General features: G+C 38.9%; 1 protein-coding gene across 1 annotated transcript; it reads right to left on the reverse strand.

Annotated features, from left to right (window-relative positions):
• Positions 1–5,907: 5,907 nt before the first annotated feature.
• Positions 5,908–14,074, reverse strand: LOC110954874 (H-2 class II histocompatibility antigen, A-U alpha chain-like). The gene is made up of 4 exons (XM_051956939.1): positions 13,546–14,074; positions 12,852–13,109; positions 11,114–11,398; positions 5,908–10,054 (listed from the first exon to the last, which is right to left on the reverse strand). Exons 1-4 carry the CDS (start codon positions 13,595–13,597, stop codon positions 9,930–9,932), a joined length of 720 nt encoding a protein of 239 aa, XP_051812899.1. The 5' UTR covers positions 13,598–14,074; the 3' UTR covers positions 5,908–9,929.
• Between the last annotated feature and the right edge of the window lie 521 nt (positions 14,075–14,595).

Below are 14,595 nucleotides of genomic sequence, written 5' to 3' on the forward strand. Positions count from 1 at the left end.
GATCTAAATATGATGTCATTGCAATTAATAGAATGAGATTAGAATCTGTTCGTTTCTGTTCATTAATTATCAGGCCCGTTTACAGCGCCAGCAGTAACAGAGTTGTGTTTCTAGCCAATACTCTCTCTTCTTTTGGCCTTCGCTAATGTCTGAGGGAAATGTCTGGCTCTTAAACTGCTAAATGCATCTTCGCTTTCTAGCTGCTCACTTTGTCTGCGTGCCATTTGCTGCTGAGCGTAGGTAGCGCATGGTGGATTTTTAGAGCTGCTTTTCCCTGACAATAGCAACCTGCCATGTCCATAAACAACACTCTGTGAAAAGGGAGAGAGAGACAAAACAGTGAAGTTGCACTGAAACACGCTATAAAAGCTCCACAGAGCTGAGTGAAACAGAAGAGTTAGCTGATTGTTTTCGGCGGTTTTGGCACTACAGTGTGATGGACTGTAAACACGGCATCATCACCACAACATTAAAACCACAGGCAAGTGAAGTGAATCACATTAAGTCTTTGCAACGGCACCTGTCAGTGGATGGGATGTATCAAGGAGCAAGTGAACAGTCGGTTCTTGAAGTGGAAATGTTGTAAACAGCAAAAGAATCTGTGGTTGTTTGACAATAACCAAACTGTGATTAAGATTATTACTTTGAGCAAGAGCAGCCTCAAAACTGCAGGTTAGTATCTACAAAAAGTGGTCATTTGGAAGGACTGGAGTGAAAATGTAGAAGAATATGTGCAACAGCATTTAGGTCAGTTAAAGGAAACTTAATGAGGGGGAAAGCTACTAAAATGCATCAATAATTACAGTAAATATCTGTAACTTATATAAGCTTTTGTGGCAGTAAATCAAAAGCTTCTTGGATGTTTGAGTTGTGTGGGAGGTGATTAAAGCCCTGCTTATGGAATATTATCAGGCCCTAATGTATGATTAGATTTTCTCAGGATTCCATTCTTTAAATGGGACCAATAACATAACCTATGTGTCCATCTATGATGCTATGTTTTCATATGGATGGAACGCACACAGATGTGATTTGTCATATAATCATGTAAGGATATGAATCTTCTTCCAAGGTGAGAAGTATTCCAAGTGACAGCTCTGACATCTTAACCCTATAAAATGATCACATCACAAAGCTGGAACAATTTATGGGGCTAGTTTGAAGGATAATATGTCAGTCGAGTCCTTGGTTGACAAAAATGATAAAAGAGGCGCTCTGCCATGTCAGTGAGCGAATTACAAAGTACAGCAACAGCATGTCACCTTCCCACGACGCCGTTTATCTCCGCTGTAGGTCAAGCAGAGCAGAATACATGTTGGGGGATTTTCTTTTTCTTTTTTTATGGCCTGAAAGGTTTTTGAAGATGTTTGGAAGAATTCAGTGATGGATTTTATTTTATTATTCATTTCAGTGTCAAGAGCTGGGTTCTGTTATATTTCCAGAAAGAAAAAACTTGGAATTTTGAAAGACAGCACAGGGAGGGTTGTCTTTATGTTCACAGTCGGTTGCCGCGAAACCTGAAATGTGAAAAAAAAACAGGCAATGTTACAGAAAAAACCCAACATAAAAGAAAAATGAAGTGTCTCACAATATCAACCCACCTCTGTTTCTTCCTCCAGTAGTAAAGAGCTCCACCAGCAGCTACAGCGAGGCCGGCAAAGAGGAACACGATCCCCACCACAATCTTGGCATGTTTAACATCCAAAGCGAAGGTGTCTAAATGAGATGGTGAAGTTTGAATCTGCTCACAGATCAAGTACAATTATTTTTGGATTCAAGTCCCTTTAATAGACCAGAAAATAATATGCTGTAAAGTCATTGATGGATCATGAAACGAGCCAAGAGGTCAAATTTTCCCTGGAAAATAGCTCAAAAGGAAACACAGACAGCTACAATGACAAAAAAAAAATGTACCGCAGAGAGAAGCAAAACAACTGCAAGAAGGTTCAAACTTAGCTTAGAGAGAAGTAAAATGATCCAAATAAGACACAGAATGACCACAAAGAGATGCAGAACAACTGCAAAAAGAGCCAAACTTGCTGAAAGAGAAGCAAAATGATTGAAATGAGACAAAGAATGACCACAAAGACATGCAAAACAACTGCAAAGTCACAGAACATTGCTGAAGAGATACATGAACATAGCACAGAGATAAAAAAACAAACTGCAAAACACACAAACAACCTAACTGAGATTTCTTTTAAATCCCCAAAATGACATTCAAACAACAACAGAGGTACAAAAGTAAAACAAAGAAATGCAAACAACTGCACACAAACAAAACCACTGAAATAAGACAAAAATTCAACAAAAAAAACAGTGACAAGGCACGCAAAAACAGTTAAAGTGTGACACAAAATCCCCATAAAGAGATGCAAACAACAACAGAGAAAGACAAAATGGCCTAAGAGAAACACAAAGCCAACACAAAGACACGCAAAGCAACTTAAATGAGACAAAGAATCAACAAGGACATGTAAACAGTGACAAGATTCACAACAACTAAGATACAGAAAACAAAGTGAAAAAGGGGAAAATCATCACAAAGAGATACACCCAACAACAAAGAGATGCTAAAAAACTAAAACAACACCAACACAAAGAAATGCAAGCAACATGAAGAACACACAAGACAACTAAAATAAGACACAACATCAACAAACAGATGTAAAATAAGTTGAATGAGACATCAACAAATGGAGGCAAAACAACTAAAATGAGACACATTGTCAACAAAATGATGCATAGCAACTAAAATGAAGCACAGAAACAACACAAAGACATGCAAACAACTGCAGAAAAACACGAAAAACAACTTAAATGAGACACAAAATCAATAGTCACAAAACAAATATTAGGAAATATAAATAATTCAAACAACATGAGGTACAAAACAAATACTGAAAAATGCCAGATTATACAAAGCATGCTCAAGACACACAGATGGAGGCAGAAAACAGTGTGGGTTGAGGTTGTTTTGTGTCGCTTTTAGTGTTGAAGTCTCACTCTGCTGTAGGAGGAATGAACGGCCTGCTACACGTGCCCAGGGAACCAGTGCTTCATAATCCAGCCATGTGTAAAATGACATGATGATATTTGATCTTGAAGACCTTTTCAGACAAAAGGTTGTTTTCAAAACGGTTACAATTCTTCTCTTAGTGCTCCACATACATCCATCTTGCTTCAGTTTTACTCCTAAACTCCTCCATAATGTAAGAGTAAAGTGTCCCCATGAGTGAATTTTCATGCACATTCAACTTTAATGAGAAGCTTTTCAAACACACTGATCCTTCCAGTTTATCATTACACAAGCACGTTTTCTTCAAAAGCTTCAGTGTTGTGCCAAACAGATCAGCGTTCAGCATGTGACGACGTTATGTTGAGGACACTTAAACAAACTGTTATGCACATTTTTGCTGAGAGTCATTTCAATATACAATCATGTGTGGGCTGAACATGAAGGTTTTCACAGAGCTGATGATGCTAAATCATCTGTATCTAATTGTCTGCTGCAGGTGTGGCTGAAAAATCGAAATTGTCATCATTCTTCTACACTTCATAGGGTTAAAGGAAAAATAATGGAATTACAATTTATTTCTAAATGTATAACGTTAACAATGCAGGCGGAATGAAGGTCTGACACAGCCTTCACACAGATAAAGATATTTCCACCACAAATGCTGCATGAAAGGTCCAAATCGGTCAGTAAAGAATACACCAGAATGCAGGAAATAAAGAATTTAAGCTCCATATTTTCTGGAGGAGGATGCTCAGACCCCTGCTTCATGTGTCCCCGCCAACATTCAAACCAAATGTACGCCCATGCATTAATGTGCCGTTTTGTTCAGATTGTTCCATCAGATTTCAAGCATCTCCTGGCTCTGCTCCACCACCACAGTCCATACAGACTGTAGAAGAAGGACACTGTCCAATCTGCAATAATTACGAGCCTGGAGTCCACTTGCCAAAACTTAACTCAATTCTTTGAATGTTCTGATTCATTTCTTCACTGAACTTGCAGTTAGAACATCCATCCATTATCTATACACCGTTTAAACCTTTGTAGGGTCGCGGGGAAGTTGGAGTCTATCATAGCCGACAGGTCACCAGTCTATTGCAGGGCTACACATAGAAACAGGCAACCAAGCACACTCACATTCACACCAGTTAACCTCAGCATGTTTTCTGATTGTGGGATGAAGCCGGAGAACCCAGTGAAACCCAATGCTGCATCAGAAGAACATGCAAACTCCACGTAGAAAGATTCCAGGCCCAGGCTGTGACGCAAACCGGGGTTCATCTAGCTGCAAGGCGATGGTCCCAACTACTGAGTCACCATGCAGCCCCAGTTAAAACATGCTTGTGTGGTAAATGTGTTGTCCCCCCCCTAGATAAACCCTCCCTTAGCCCACTCCACCTCCAGGCTCTCCTGCAGGCTGCTGTGCTCCACCCTGCAGATCACCCTCTCCCCTCTCTTTAGTGTCAGCTCCAGGTACGAGTGAAACTGGAAGCTCCAGTCGCCATTGGGCAGAACCTCGGAAGAGAAGACGTCAGTGGTGACTTCCTCTCCGTCTCTCAGCCAGCTCACCCTCATTTCCTGAGGATAAAACCCCCAAACGCTACACTCCAGCACGGACTGCTCCCCGTAGTCAGCCGGCTTGGTCTGATGAACCCTGACATTTGGAGGCACTGGAGTGTAAAAATGATTAAAGCAAAAGAAAAAAAATAAGTTAATGAAGCCTGCTTTAAGGCAGAGAGCAGAAGACAGAGTCATGGGTTAAACAGTTTCCTTCAAGTCATTTCATTAAAGAATGGAAATAGAAAGATTGTTTCCTTTTAATGAAGAAAATTAAGCCAATGAAGGGCCGCTGGTATGCATATAATGTACCGCATTGAGAAGAAACTGCATACCTTTTCTATCCAGTATGCTCTTTCTGAATAATCTTGCATTGTATCTGCAAAACGTTTCCACTTCAGCCTTTCTATCCTTCATTTTCCAACTCTGGTTGTTGTAATGAGCCGCATTTCTCATGCCTAATTCTCCAAAGCTGATGTACTTTCCAACTCGAGAGTCATATATGTTAAGAAGCTTCAGGTTAAATACGTTTTTCACCAAGTAGACCATGTCTGTGATGTTGTCGCCGTACTCGCAGTCAGCTATTATCTGGTACACGTAGCCACCTGTAGGAGTAAAAGGAAATAAGTTAGCACGGAAAACTGTGGCAACACAATCAATCATGTTTTATTGCACATCTGCTAAACAAATATGGACTCTGGTTCCACTGCCAACACCAACCATTTGGCAAACAAATAAAACCTTGTTCTTTCTGCTACACTTGTTCCAACCAACCCTTTCATCATCGTGTCAGTAAATGTTAAACTGACATTTGCTGATGTGATGTGCGCGTACATGCCACAGACACGAAAGAGACAACTGCCAAGAAAGTGACAGTTTGGTAGTAATTATTGGTGTTGACCAAAGCAATGTAGCTGGGAGAGTTTGGGAAAAACCCACTTCTCAGGTGCAACTGCTTTGTTGGTAGATTTAAATATCAACATCACTTGACTGTCACCCGTTCCCATGTGAATGTAGATGCAGCTGCAGAAGATTCATGGGTGGGGTGTGTCATGTAGTGGGGTGGGTGTGTCACGTTTTGGGGGGGATGTCCAGTCATGTTATTTTGCCCAAGGACAGTTCATGGTTTGCACATGGTTACTACAATATATATATATGTTGGTCTGTTACACAGATGGTCTCATTTCAGTTCATATCAAACACAGAAAAACACACAAAGCACCTGTGAAAGGCCAGTCATTAATTTACATTTCATATATTATATAGCAGCTAAATACAGATCAGACTGTAGCCCGTATTAATGTGATTATTCCTGAGTTGTAGAGAGACAGTTTACAGACATCGCACAGGATTTATTGAGAATTTCGACCTTTCCACTTTCCAAAATTAATGAATGCAAAAAAACACACAACAAAAACAGAATACATTGAATCAATCAGAAAAACAATAATTCTGGTAAAATCAGCTTCACCAAACGTTTTTTGTGTTGCATTGTAAAGTATTTCATTCCTGGATACCAAAGGATCGTTTGATCTCGTTAGCTCCCAGAAAGCAAACATACCCTTAATTTGCTGTTTGACACAACTTTAGAGTATACACAATACCGATTTAGTCTATTCTATTTAATCTAATTTTGATAACCAATTACCGAAACTCACCTCAAAGCACTGCCAAGGATCCCACTACAAAAAACTTTTGGTGCACAGTAAAAACAAGAGCATAAGAAAAACCTACCTGCTGGTTCACTGCAGAGTAAAACAGCACAGACTGCGAGTTTGTACAGAAAAGAAAGTTCCATTATTTTTTTAAATCCTGGAAACTACAACATAAAGTTCACCTCTCGAAGGCTAAAACCAAACTGCCATCTGGTAAAGTACATGGCAAGATGCAGTAGCGGAACTGAAATAAACGGGTCTGTCAGGTTTTTTCCACAGATGTGTTTTTGTTTTCTTACCTCAAAATGTTTAAAGTATGAACTTCTAAGCACCACAGTTACTCGCCCCATGTATTGTAATTGCTGTTATTGTGTTACTGGGAGCCAATTTTGAACACTCATTTGCCATTCAGCATTCCTTCTGTCTGCTCTGTCACTTGAGCTTATCACTAAATCTTACTTAGAGGGTCTCAGGTACCAGTGGCTTTTACACCACTGAACACATACCGCTGCTGCAAAAATCAAAGCCCCAGCATTTTTGATTTTCAGACATCAAATTTATTCCTCAGAAGCTCCACACACATCCATGTTAAAATGTGGCAGCTATCTCATCCATCACTGTGGAAATAATTAGATTCAGGCCCGAGCCAAATAAATCCAACAGAGAACAGAGGCAGTTTGGAGCGTCGCCATTCGGTGCCGATATTGAAACACGAGCAAGCAGACACGACAGGCATTATTTACTGATCAGTTGTGTCAGGCAGTCACTAAAGGAGCAGCAATCTGGCCAAAAGCGTGCGATAATTGATGGCAACTCGGTGCCAGTGATCACACAGACGACTGTGATGAAGGGTTAATAAACACACGAGACGGTGTAATACAATTGTCCTCTTTCATTTGAGGGTGTTTTGCATGCAGGAACAGACATTTTCCACTTCCCTTCATGTGTTTCATGTGGAAATGACAAACCCAATAAGCTGTAAAGCTGCTACAGTGCAACAGAATGGGAAAACATGGTAAAGGTGCTTCTTTTTGCTTTATATGGTAAGAAAAATAATTACATCCTATCATAACATGGAAGGAAATTAGGTAAAGAATGATGATTATTATATATTGTCAAAAAAACAGGCTTACAAAGTGCATTTACAGACAAAGCAAAAGGAAATTACATAAAAGACACAAATACAAACTGCAATATGTCCGTAATAACAATAAAGGGAAAAAAAACTTGAATAAGAAATAAAATGACAACATCACCTAAAAGCAAGACTACAAAAAAGATGTCACTGATTCTGCAGGCCTGGTTTCTTCAGGCAGGTCACTCCAAAGCCGAGGGGTCCTGATGGCAAAACTTGGTCACCTTTAAATCTAAGCCTTGACTGTTGAAAAGCCAGAGGGGTTGAAGCAGAAGATGACCCACCCGAGGACTTCAGGCTGTGAGCTGGCTCATATAATTATGGTCAACATGTCTGCTCTGTAGCTGGAGGTCAGACCCAGTTGTGCTTTAACCCTCGTGTTGAGTCAGGCACAAGAGGTTTCAAAATCGACCCGTTTTAAAGTTTGAAAATGTGGGAAAAAAATATATTTTCACAGTGAAACTTCTGATGTCCACATTTTCAACATTTTTAGGAAATTTTTGAATATTCTTTTGATGGAACAAAATGTTAAATGTGTTTCTTAAGAACATTAGAAAAAAAAACATGAAGTTGATTTTTTTGTAAATGTTCTTAAAGAAAATATTAGAAGTTTTACTGATATATATGTAATCACTTTAGATATTTTTAGGGTTTTGTGGAAGATTTTTACTCATTTTCTGAAAATATTTACAAGAATTTTCTTGCCAAATTTGTTTTGTTTTTTTTTAATAAAACTTTTAAGGGCAACCTTTAAGGAATTATTGGAATTTTCTTCCTGAAGGTTTTGCAAATTTTCTGAAATTGGGGGATTTTTTTGCTGAATTTTGGGCTTTTTTTTCGGACAAGAAAACAATATTTTTTGGTGCCCGTACATGAAGACAACAGGAGGGTTAAATGTGACAACAAAATCTTAAAATCGATTCTAAAACCAACAGGGCGCCAATGGAGAGAAGCTGAGCTGCTTGATTCCTAACCAGCTATGGTCAACACAAGAGGGACTTTTGGTCCATTTGATAACCGTATATGTGTTAATCATTTTAGCACCCTTGCATAAAAGTGAAAATATCAATAGTAACTGAAGCGCAGATGAGCATCTTGACACCACTGATATGTGTCAGTATGAGGCCACAGCAAGCAGAACTGCAAGCGTGGCTCTGACAAGTGGTGACAAAATTCATCTCTAAAGCTTATTAACACATAATTTACTGTGATCAGAGAGCAAATTGTAAAAATGACAACCTGGCTGTTTACACAGGGGTTCATAATGGGGGGCTGTGTTAGTGGGAGTGTGCTTTTGAATAAGAAATCCATGTAATTGTAGGCTTCTCAGACACAAAAAGCCACACAGACTACAGTTTGGAATAAGCAGATGTAGGATTTTATAGCCAGTGCTGAAAGTAGTGGAATTTTGAGGCATTTCGCTGGAGTCTTTCCATTTTTTTTACTACTTTATAATCCATTCCACTACGTTTCAGAGCCAAATATTGTACTTTCTATCTGCCAAGTTCTTTATGACATTTTTTTTCAAACATGGCTCATATAACAAGCTTTTAAAATACAACACACTGTTAAACCAGTGGGTTCCGATCATTTTGGCTTCCTACAAAACTCAGTGTGTAGTCAAGTTGTTAACAGATTTTTTTTCCCCTTTAAGCTTCCCACATGGTTTTATTTTAATAAATATTTCACTGATCTGATATCACACCAAAAATCTAAGACTTGACAAAAAGTGAAAACAGATTTCTGTATCAGAACTTCTCTTCTTTTGTCTCACATTCATCATGCTTGGAGCCCTCAGATTTATCTTCTGTCCCTGCATATGAAACTGGATATAAAGCAGTTTAAACTAGCTCCACCTGCTGCAGCTACAACAGTAACATGCTGCTGACACACTGAGGCTTCACTATTAATAATCTAACGATGGCACATTTAATAATACATCATTAGAGGAACCGACCCTCTTACTTTAACTACATTTTGCTCAATACTTTTACTTATGAGGATTTTTATGGCAAGCTATTTGTTCAGAATATATTGTCGTATTGGTACTTTTACTTAAGTATAGCACCAGAATACTTCTTCTACCACTATTTATAACTTTACAGATTTGCCATGGCAGCTCAAATTGTGAAGTGAAGAAAAGAAATACGGTGTTCGAGTTACAAAATATGTGCTTTCATGAATCCCACTGTGCCAGTCCTGCCTCTACTAAATAAATAAAGGGGCTGTGTTTTGTCACAAAAGACTCAGCTCGGTCTGAATGGAACCTCACAGGTGCGTGAAGGTCGATTTTCGTGCTTGCTTTGGAGAGAACCAGGCAGTTTTTTTCACTTTGTTTCCTATCTTTATGCTAAGCTAAGGTTACTGTCTCCTGAGTGTGAATTCAAGATTGAAGTTTAGGTTCAGTTTGTTGCAGAGTTACAGAAAAGGCAAGCATAGTAAAAAATAAACCTAAGACGGGCAAACAAAGGACTCTCACTCTGTTTCACACCCAGAGGAAACAAAAAAAGAAAGAAAAATCCCACATTTGACATCAAAATTCAGGTCTCGATGCCGGCTACACCTAGCCGCACCTGTTGGCTTTCCTGATGAACCAGACTCCTGTGACGACACCAATCAGACCCAGGATCACACCGCAAACACACACGGCTGTTGCTGCAGCCTGCTGGTCTGCAGGTCCTTCAACCTCTGTGAAAACACACACACAGGTAGACAGAGCATGAGAATTTCCGAGGGCTGACGCCAGTCCTCACAGCTTCAGTGCCAATAATGTCCAGTCAGATACATATTACTGACTTTTAATACTCTATTTCTTGAGTCTTTTGGACAGCTTTGCTTTTTAGCTTGTACACATCTGACCTTTATCTACCCAAAAACTGAACATTTACCTGGCTTATGGATGAAGTATTTATGTAAAGAACAAAAGGTGGACATGGTAACATTTTAGCTAATATATATTATCACAGTGGATTACTTGCGATATGAAGATGATTTTTTTGCGTCCCAATTCTTATTTTTTTTAAATGAATGTTTAAATATTACACGTCTAAATATGGCCTAAATTGCATTAAATTACAGAACAGTAATCACACCTTAGATACATGTCATTTTGTCAACATATTAGAGTCAAAACTTTTAGATATGTCTATTTTTTCATTCCATCAATCAGAAAATACTGTGGTCACAGGAAGTTTTTACGAATAAAATGTTCTATAAGTGAGGCTATGACTGATAAATGAAGAAATGAAACTCTATAAAAAGCTTTAGACTATAGAGAGGGGGGGAAACAGAAACATTTTATGAATGGAAGTGTTGCTGAAGTGAAGATTTCTGGCTCTGTTTTCTCAAGAAATCTCATTTGTTTGTGCCATGATACACTTCCACAAAATTGTGTAGTGAAACTCAGGCTCTGATAGATCTCTGTTCCTTAAATAAAGCATGTTCCCACTCACACCTGACTGTCATTTCACCGACTAAAAACACCTGATTCTAGTTTCACCTTCAAAGTAGCTGCTAATCTTTGATGATTATATATTTTTGCCACTCGCAGTTGTGCAATATTGACTCATTTGTTAAATCAAGTTCTTTTGATCTATTTTGTGTGAAATCTGTTGACGTTTCAGGTCATATTTAAGGAGGAATATAGAAGTTTCTATCAGGTTCAAACTTTCAAGCTACACTGCATTTTAACAGCAACTTTTCGGTTCTCCTGTCCCTTTATAGCTCCTCATATTCTGACCGACTTACCCCAGAACCTGGTGAGAGGGCTCTGCAGGCTGATGTGGTGCACGCTGCAGGTGTAGATGTCGTTCTCCTGCGGTGTGAAGTTCAGGTAGGACATGGTGCGGAAGCTGAAGTCGCTGTTGGAGTAGTATTGAGTCTGGCTGATCTCGCTCCGGTCCACCAGCTGTCCATTCTTGGTCCAGGTGATGTCGACAAAAGGCGGGTGGAAGTCGTTGACGAAGCAGATGAGAGTGTTGGGCACCCCGAGCTCCGTCTCCTGCTTTGAGTAGATCTGGGAGAAAGGGCTGGCTGTGGGTGATGGAGGTTTGACAGAAATGTGACAGCATGCGATTATTAAATATCTTTAAAACCCCAGGCATTAATGAACTGCTGTAGACTTCACACAAGAACAACTGACTCACATGTGTTTCATTTTTATCCCAAAGGTGCAGTTTGTCTACACCAAACTCAAAAACGTTTATTTTAAAGCACGAGCCCGTAAATTTCTGCCACAAAATTGCACAATATTGCTAAAACTAACATTGTATTCATCTGTATTAAGCTGTTTTTTAAACCCTCCTGTTGTCCTCATTTATGGGCACCAAACAAATTGTTTCTTTGTCTGAAAAAATCCTAAAATTCAGCAAAAAAAAAAAAAAAAATCCCTAAATTTCTGAAAATCTGCAAAACCTTCAGGAAGAAAATTCCAATAATTCTTTAAAAGTTTCTCTTAAAAATTTTGATTTTTCAAAAAAAATCCCCCAAATTTGGCAAGAGAATTTTTGTATTTTCAAAAAATGAGTAAAAATCTTCAAAAAAATGAGTAAAAATATCTAAAGCGATTACATATATATCAGTAAAATTTCTAATATTTTCTTAAGAACCATGACAACAAAAATCACTTTTTGTCAATGTTCTTATGAAACATATTTAACTTTTTTTCTTTTTTTCCACCTAAAAAATTTTTCAAAAGATTTCCCAAAAATGTTGAAAATGTGAACATCAGAAGTTTCATTGTGAAATTTTTTTTCCCCACATTTTCAAACTTTAAAATGGGTCAATTATGAGCCGCAGGACGACACGAGGGTTAAATGGAAGGAAAGGTGGAGGTTCAAGTGGACAGCTGTCGCCTGTTCCAGATTTCCAACAAAGACAATGTGAGCGAAACCGGGAAGACATATTGTCATAGACACACATATCAGCGTAGTGGAATGCATGACAATTAATGGCAGCTCTCCAGCGCAGAAAACAAACAGCGAGAGTCACTTTAACCTGCGCCGACAATGCAAGTGTGATAATACATCCGGAGAGGTTCATTGCAGCTCACGAGGATTTTTCCTGCTGCTACCTGCTCTTCTCTCAAGATTACTCAACACTCTTCTCATTAAGTTCTGTTTAATGACACCGCTTTCTGGTGCCTCTTTACGCTTTTACAGCCTCTACAAACTAGGCATTTTCACGTTACTCTGCACTTCAACTCTAGAAAGACGTTTCACCGTGCTGAATGTATCGTCCAACAACTCGCTCCTCTGTATAGTTCTTGAACAATGTTGCATTTAAATTATTGATCAAGTATGTTTTAATTTCACTGTCAGCCCCGTTAATTTTTATCTATACTTGTCTCCTGTCTATTCCGACTGTGCCGTTTCCATAGATGTTGCAGAACTTTAAGTAGCAGTGAAAACAAGTCAACAGATTAAAAATGTAAAGACCTAGAACCTACTTTAACCCACAAATTTCCAAAAATGAGAAACTACCTCACCTATGACCTCTGGAGGCGCCTTCTCTCCCTTTGTGGCACGGGGGATGTTGTACTTGCAGGTACCCAGGGATATGTAGGCAGATTTGGCCAGGCCAGGATCAGGGCTCCACTGTTCTTCAAACTCTGGCAGATGTGGAACAGCCAGGTAGGTGACGGGGTCGACATAGAGGAGCTGATCGCCATCAGACTCGATATCGAACTGTCCATCTCCTGGCACGTCCCTCTGACAGAAGGTCAAAAAGCGGAGCAAGCGTTTACCTGCGAGGAAAGACGAGGGATGCAGGTGTTGGCAGTTTGTAGTTCGGCTGTTTAAAGCAGCTTGTGTGCGTAATATGGTGTCTGTGATATACTGGAGCTAAATATGGCCTGAAATCTCAAATCATGAGCGTTAAAACCATGCAAGCTGTTCCAGAAAATGTTTGGCTGCAGTGTCTTTTGGCTCTGTTGGTCACTGGCAGGTAACCAACCATAATTCCTATTGTAGAAATGTAGCTGGCTGGACAAATAGGAAAAAAAATCAGTGACATTGTAGAACATAGAAGCAGTCAGAAAGAGTCTCTTTTGTACACCGGTTGTAATATATAGCTGGTCAAAATGTACCCAGTTATAAGTTTTAAAGCCCACATTCAGTGAAATTACAACTGTATCGTATATATTTTCTCCTTTTGAAGCTCCTGATATAAAATTTCTTTACCTTGACAGCCTTGTGGAAGCCAAATAAGCAGAAACACTGAGAACACCTTCATCACTGTTCACTTCCTCCAAACAGTGGAGCAGGTTTCACTGCTGGGCACTACTTGATCTGAGACAACTTCCTTATGAAACACAACAATTATAGCTTGTAAGCCAATATTCCCTCCTTTAAAAACAATACTTAAATCAGACCTTAACACAAATACCTGCTGCCCCCTACTGGGGAAAGTGATAATCACAATAAATGCAACCTATTGGAGAAAACATTTTGGTTGCTTGCCCTTCAAATACGTTTTGTGCTTACAGACATTAAATACCTTTTTAATCCCAAACAAGGGCTCATTTGTGCCCCTGTGTTAGCGTATAGGCAATGATCTCTAATCTAAATCTGAAAAATTAACAGATCACCCACTAGTTTAGTCTTTTAAAAAGGCTATGACAGTTTCTCTAAGCCAAGAGTGTCATTTCCAGATATCTTTGGCCCAATCAACCGTTAAAATACTTGAATGCAAAGTTTAAAAAAAAAAATCTAAAAATCTTCACATTTCACAAATTACTTCTGTTAAAGTAACAGTTAAAATATTCAAATTCAAGGCGGAAAAAGCAGCAAATTTTCACATTTGAGAAGCTGAAATCACAGAATTACCACATTTTTCAGTAGTTTAGTCAACAAAATGTCAAATAAAAGTGAGGAAAAACAGGCCAACACAACATTTAGGGCTGCTGGTTTCAGTTTGATGAAGCTGCTTCCCCCCCCCAATCAACAGTTACAATCTGTAAATAAATAAAAAAACATTTTAAAATCAAATAGAATACAAAAGGGAAAGCTGGCTATCACAACTTCCCTAAGCAAGGGTTGTTTTCAAACTGCTTTTGTGAAACCAACACTTAAATTATTCTAATTAAAGATTAAAACAGAGCATTTACATTTGAGAAGCTAAAACCACTGAATTCACAGATTATGCAGTAATTCAGTCAATAAATGTCAGCAAAAAAAAAAAAAAGGGTGAAAACCAGGCTATCACAACTTCTCTAAGCTAGGGCTATCGTT

Source organism: Acanthochromis polyacanthus, chromosome 12, assembly GCF_021347895.1.
Source record: "Acanthochromis polyacanthus isolate Apoly-LR-REF ecotype Palm Island chromosome 12, KAUST_Apoly_ChrSc, whole genome shotgun sequence".
Taxonomy (NCBI): Eukaryota; Metazoa; Chordata; class Actinopteri; family Pomacentridae; genus Acanthochromis; species Acanthochromis polyacanthus.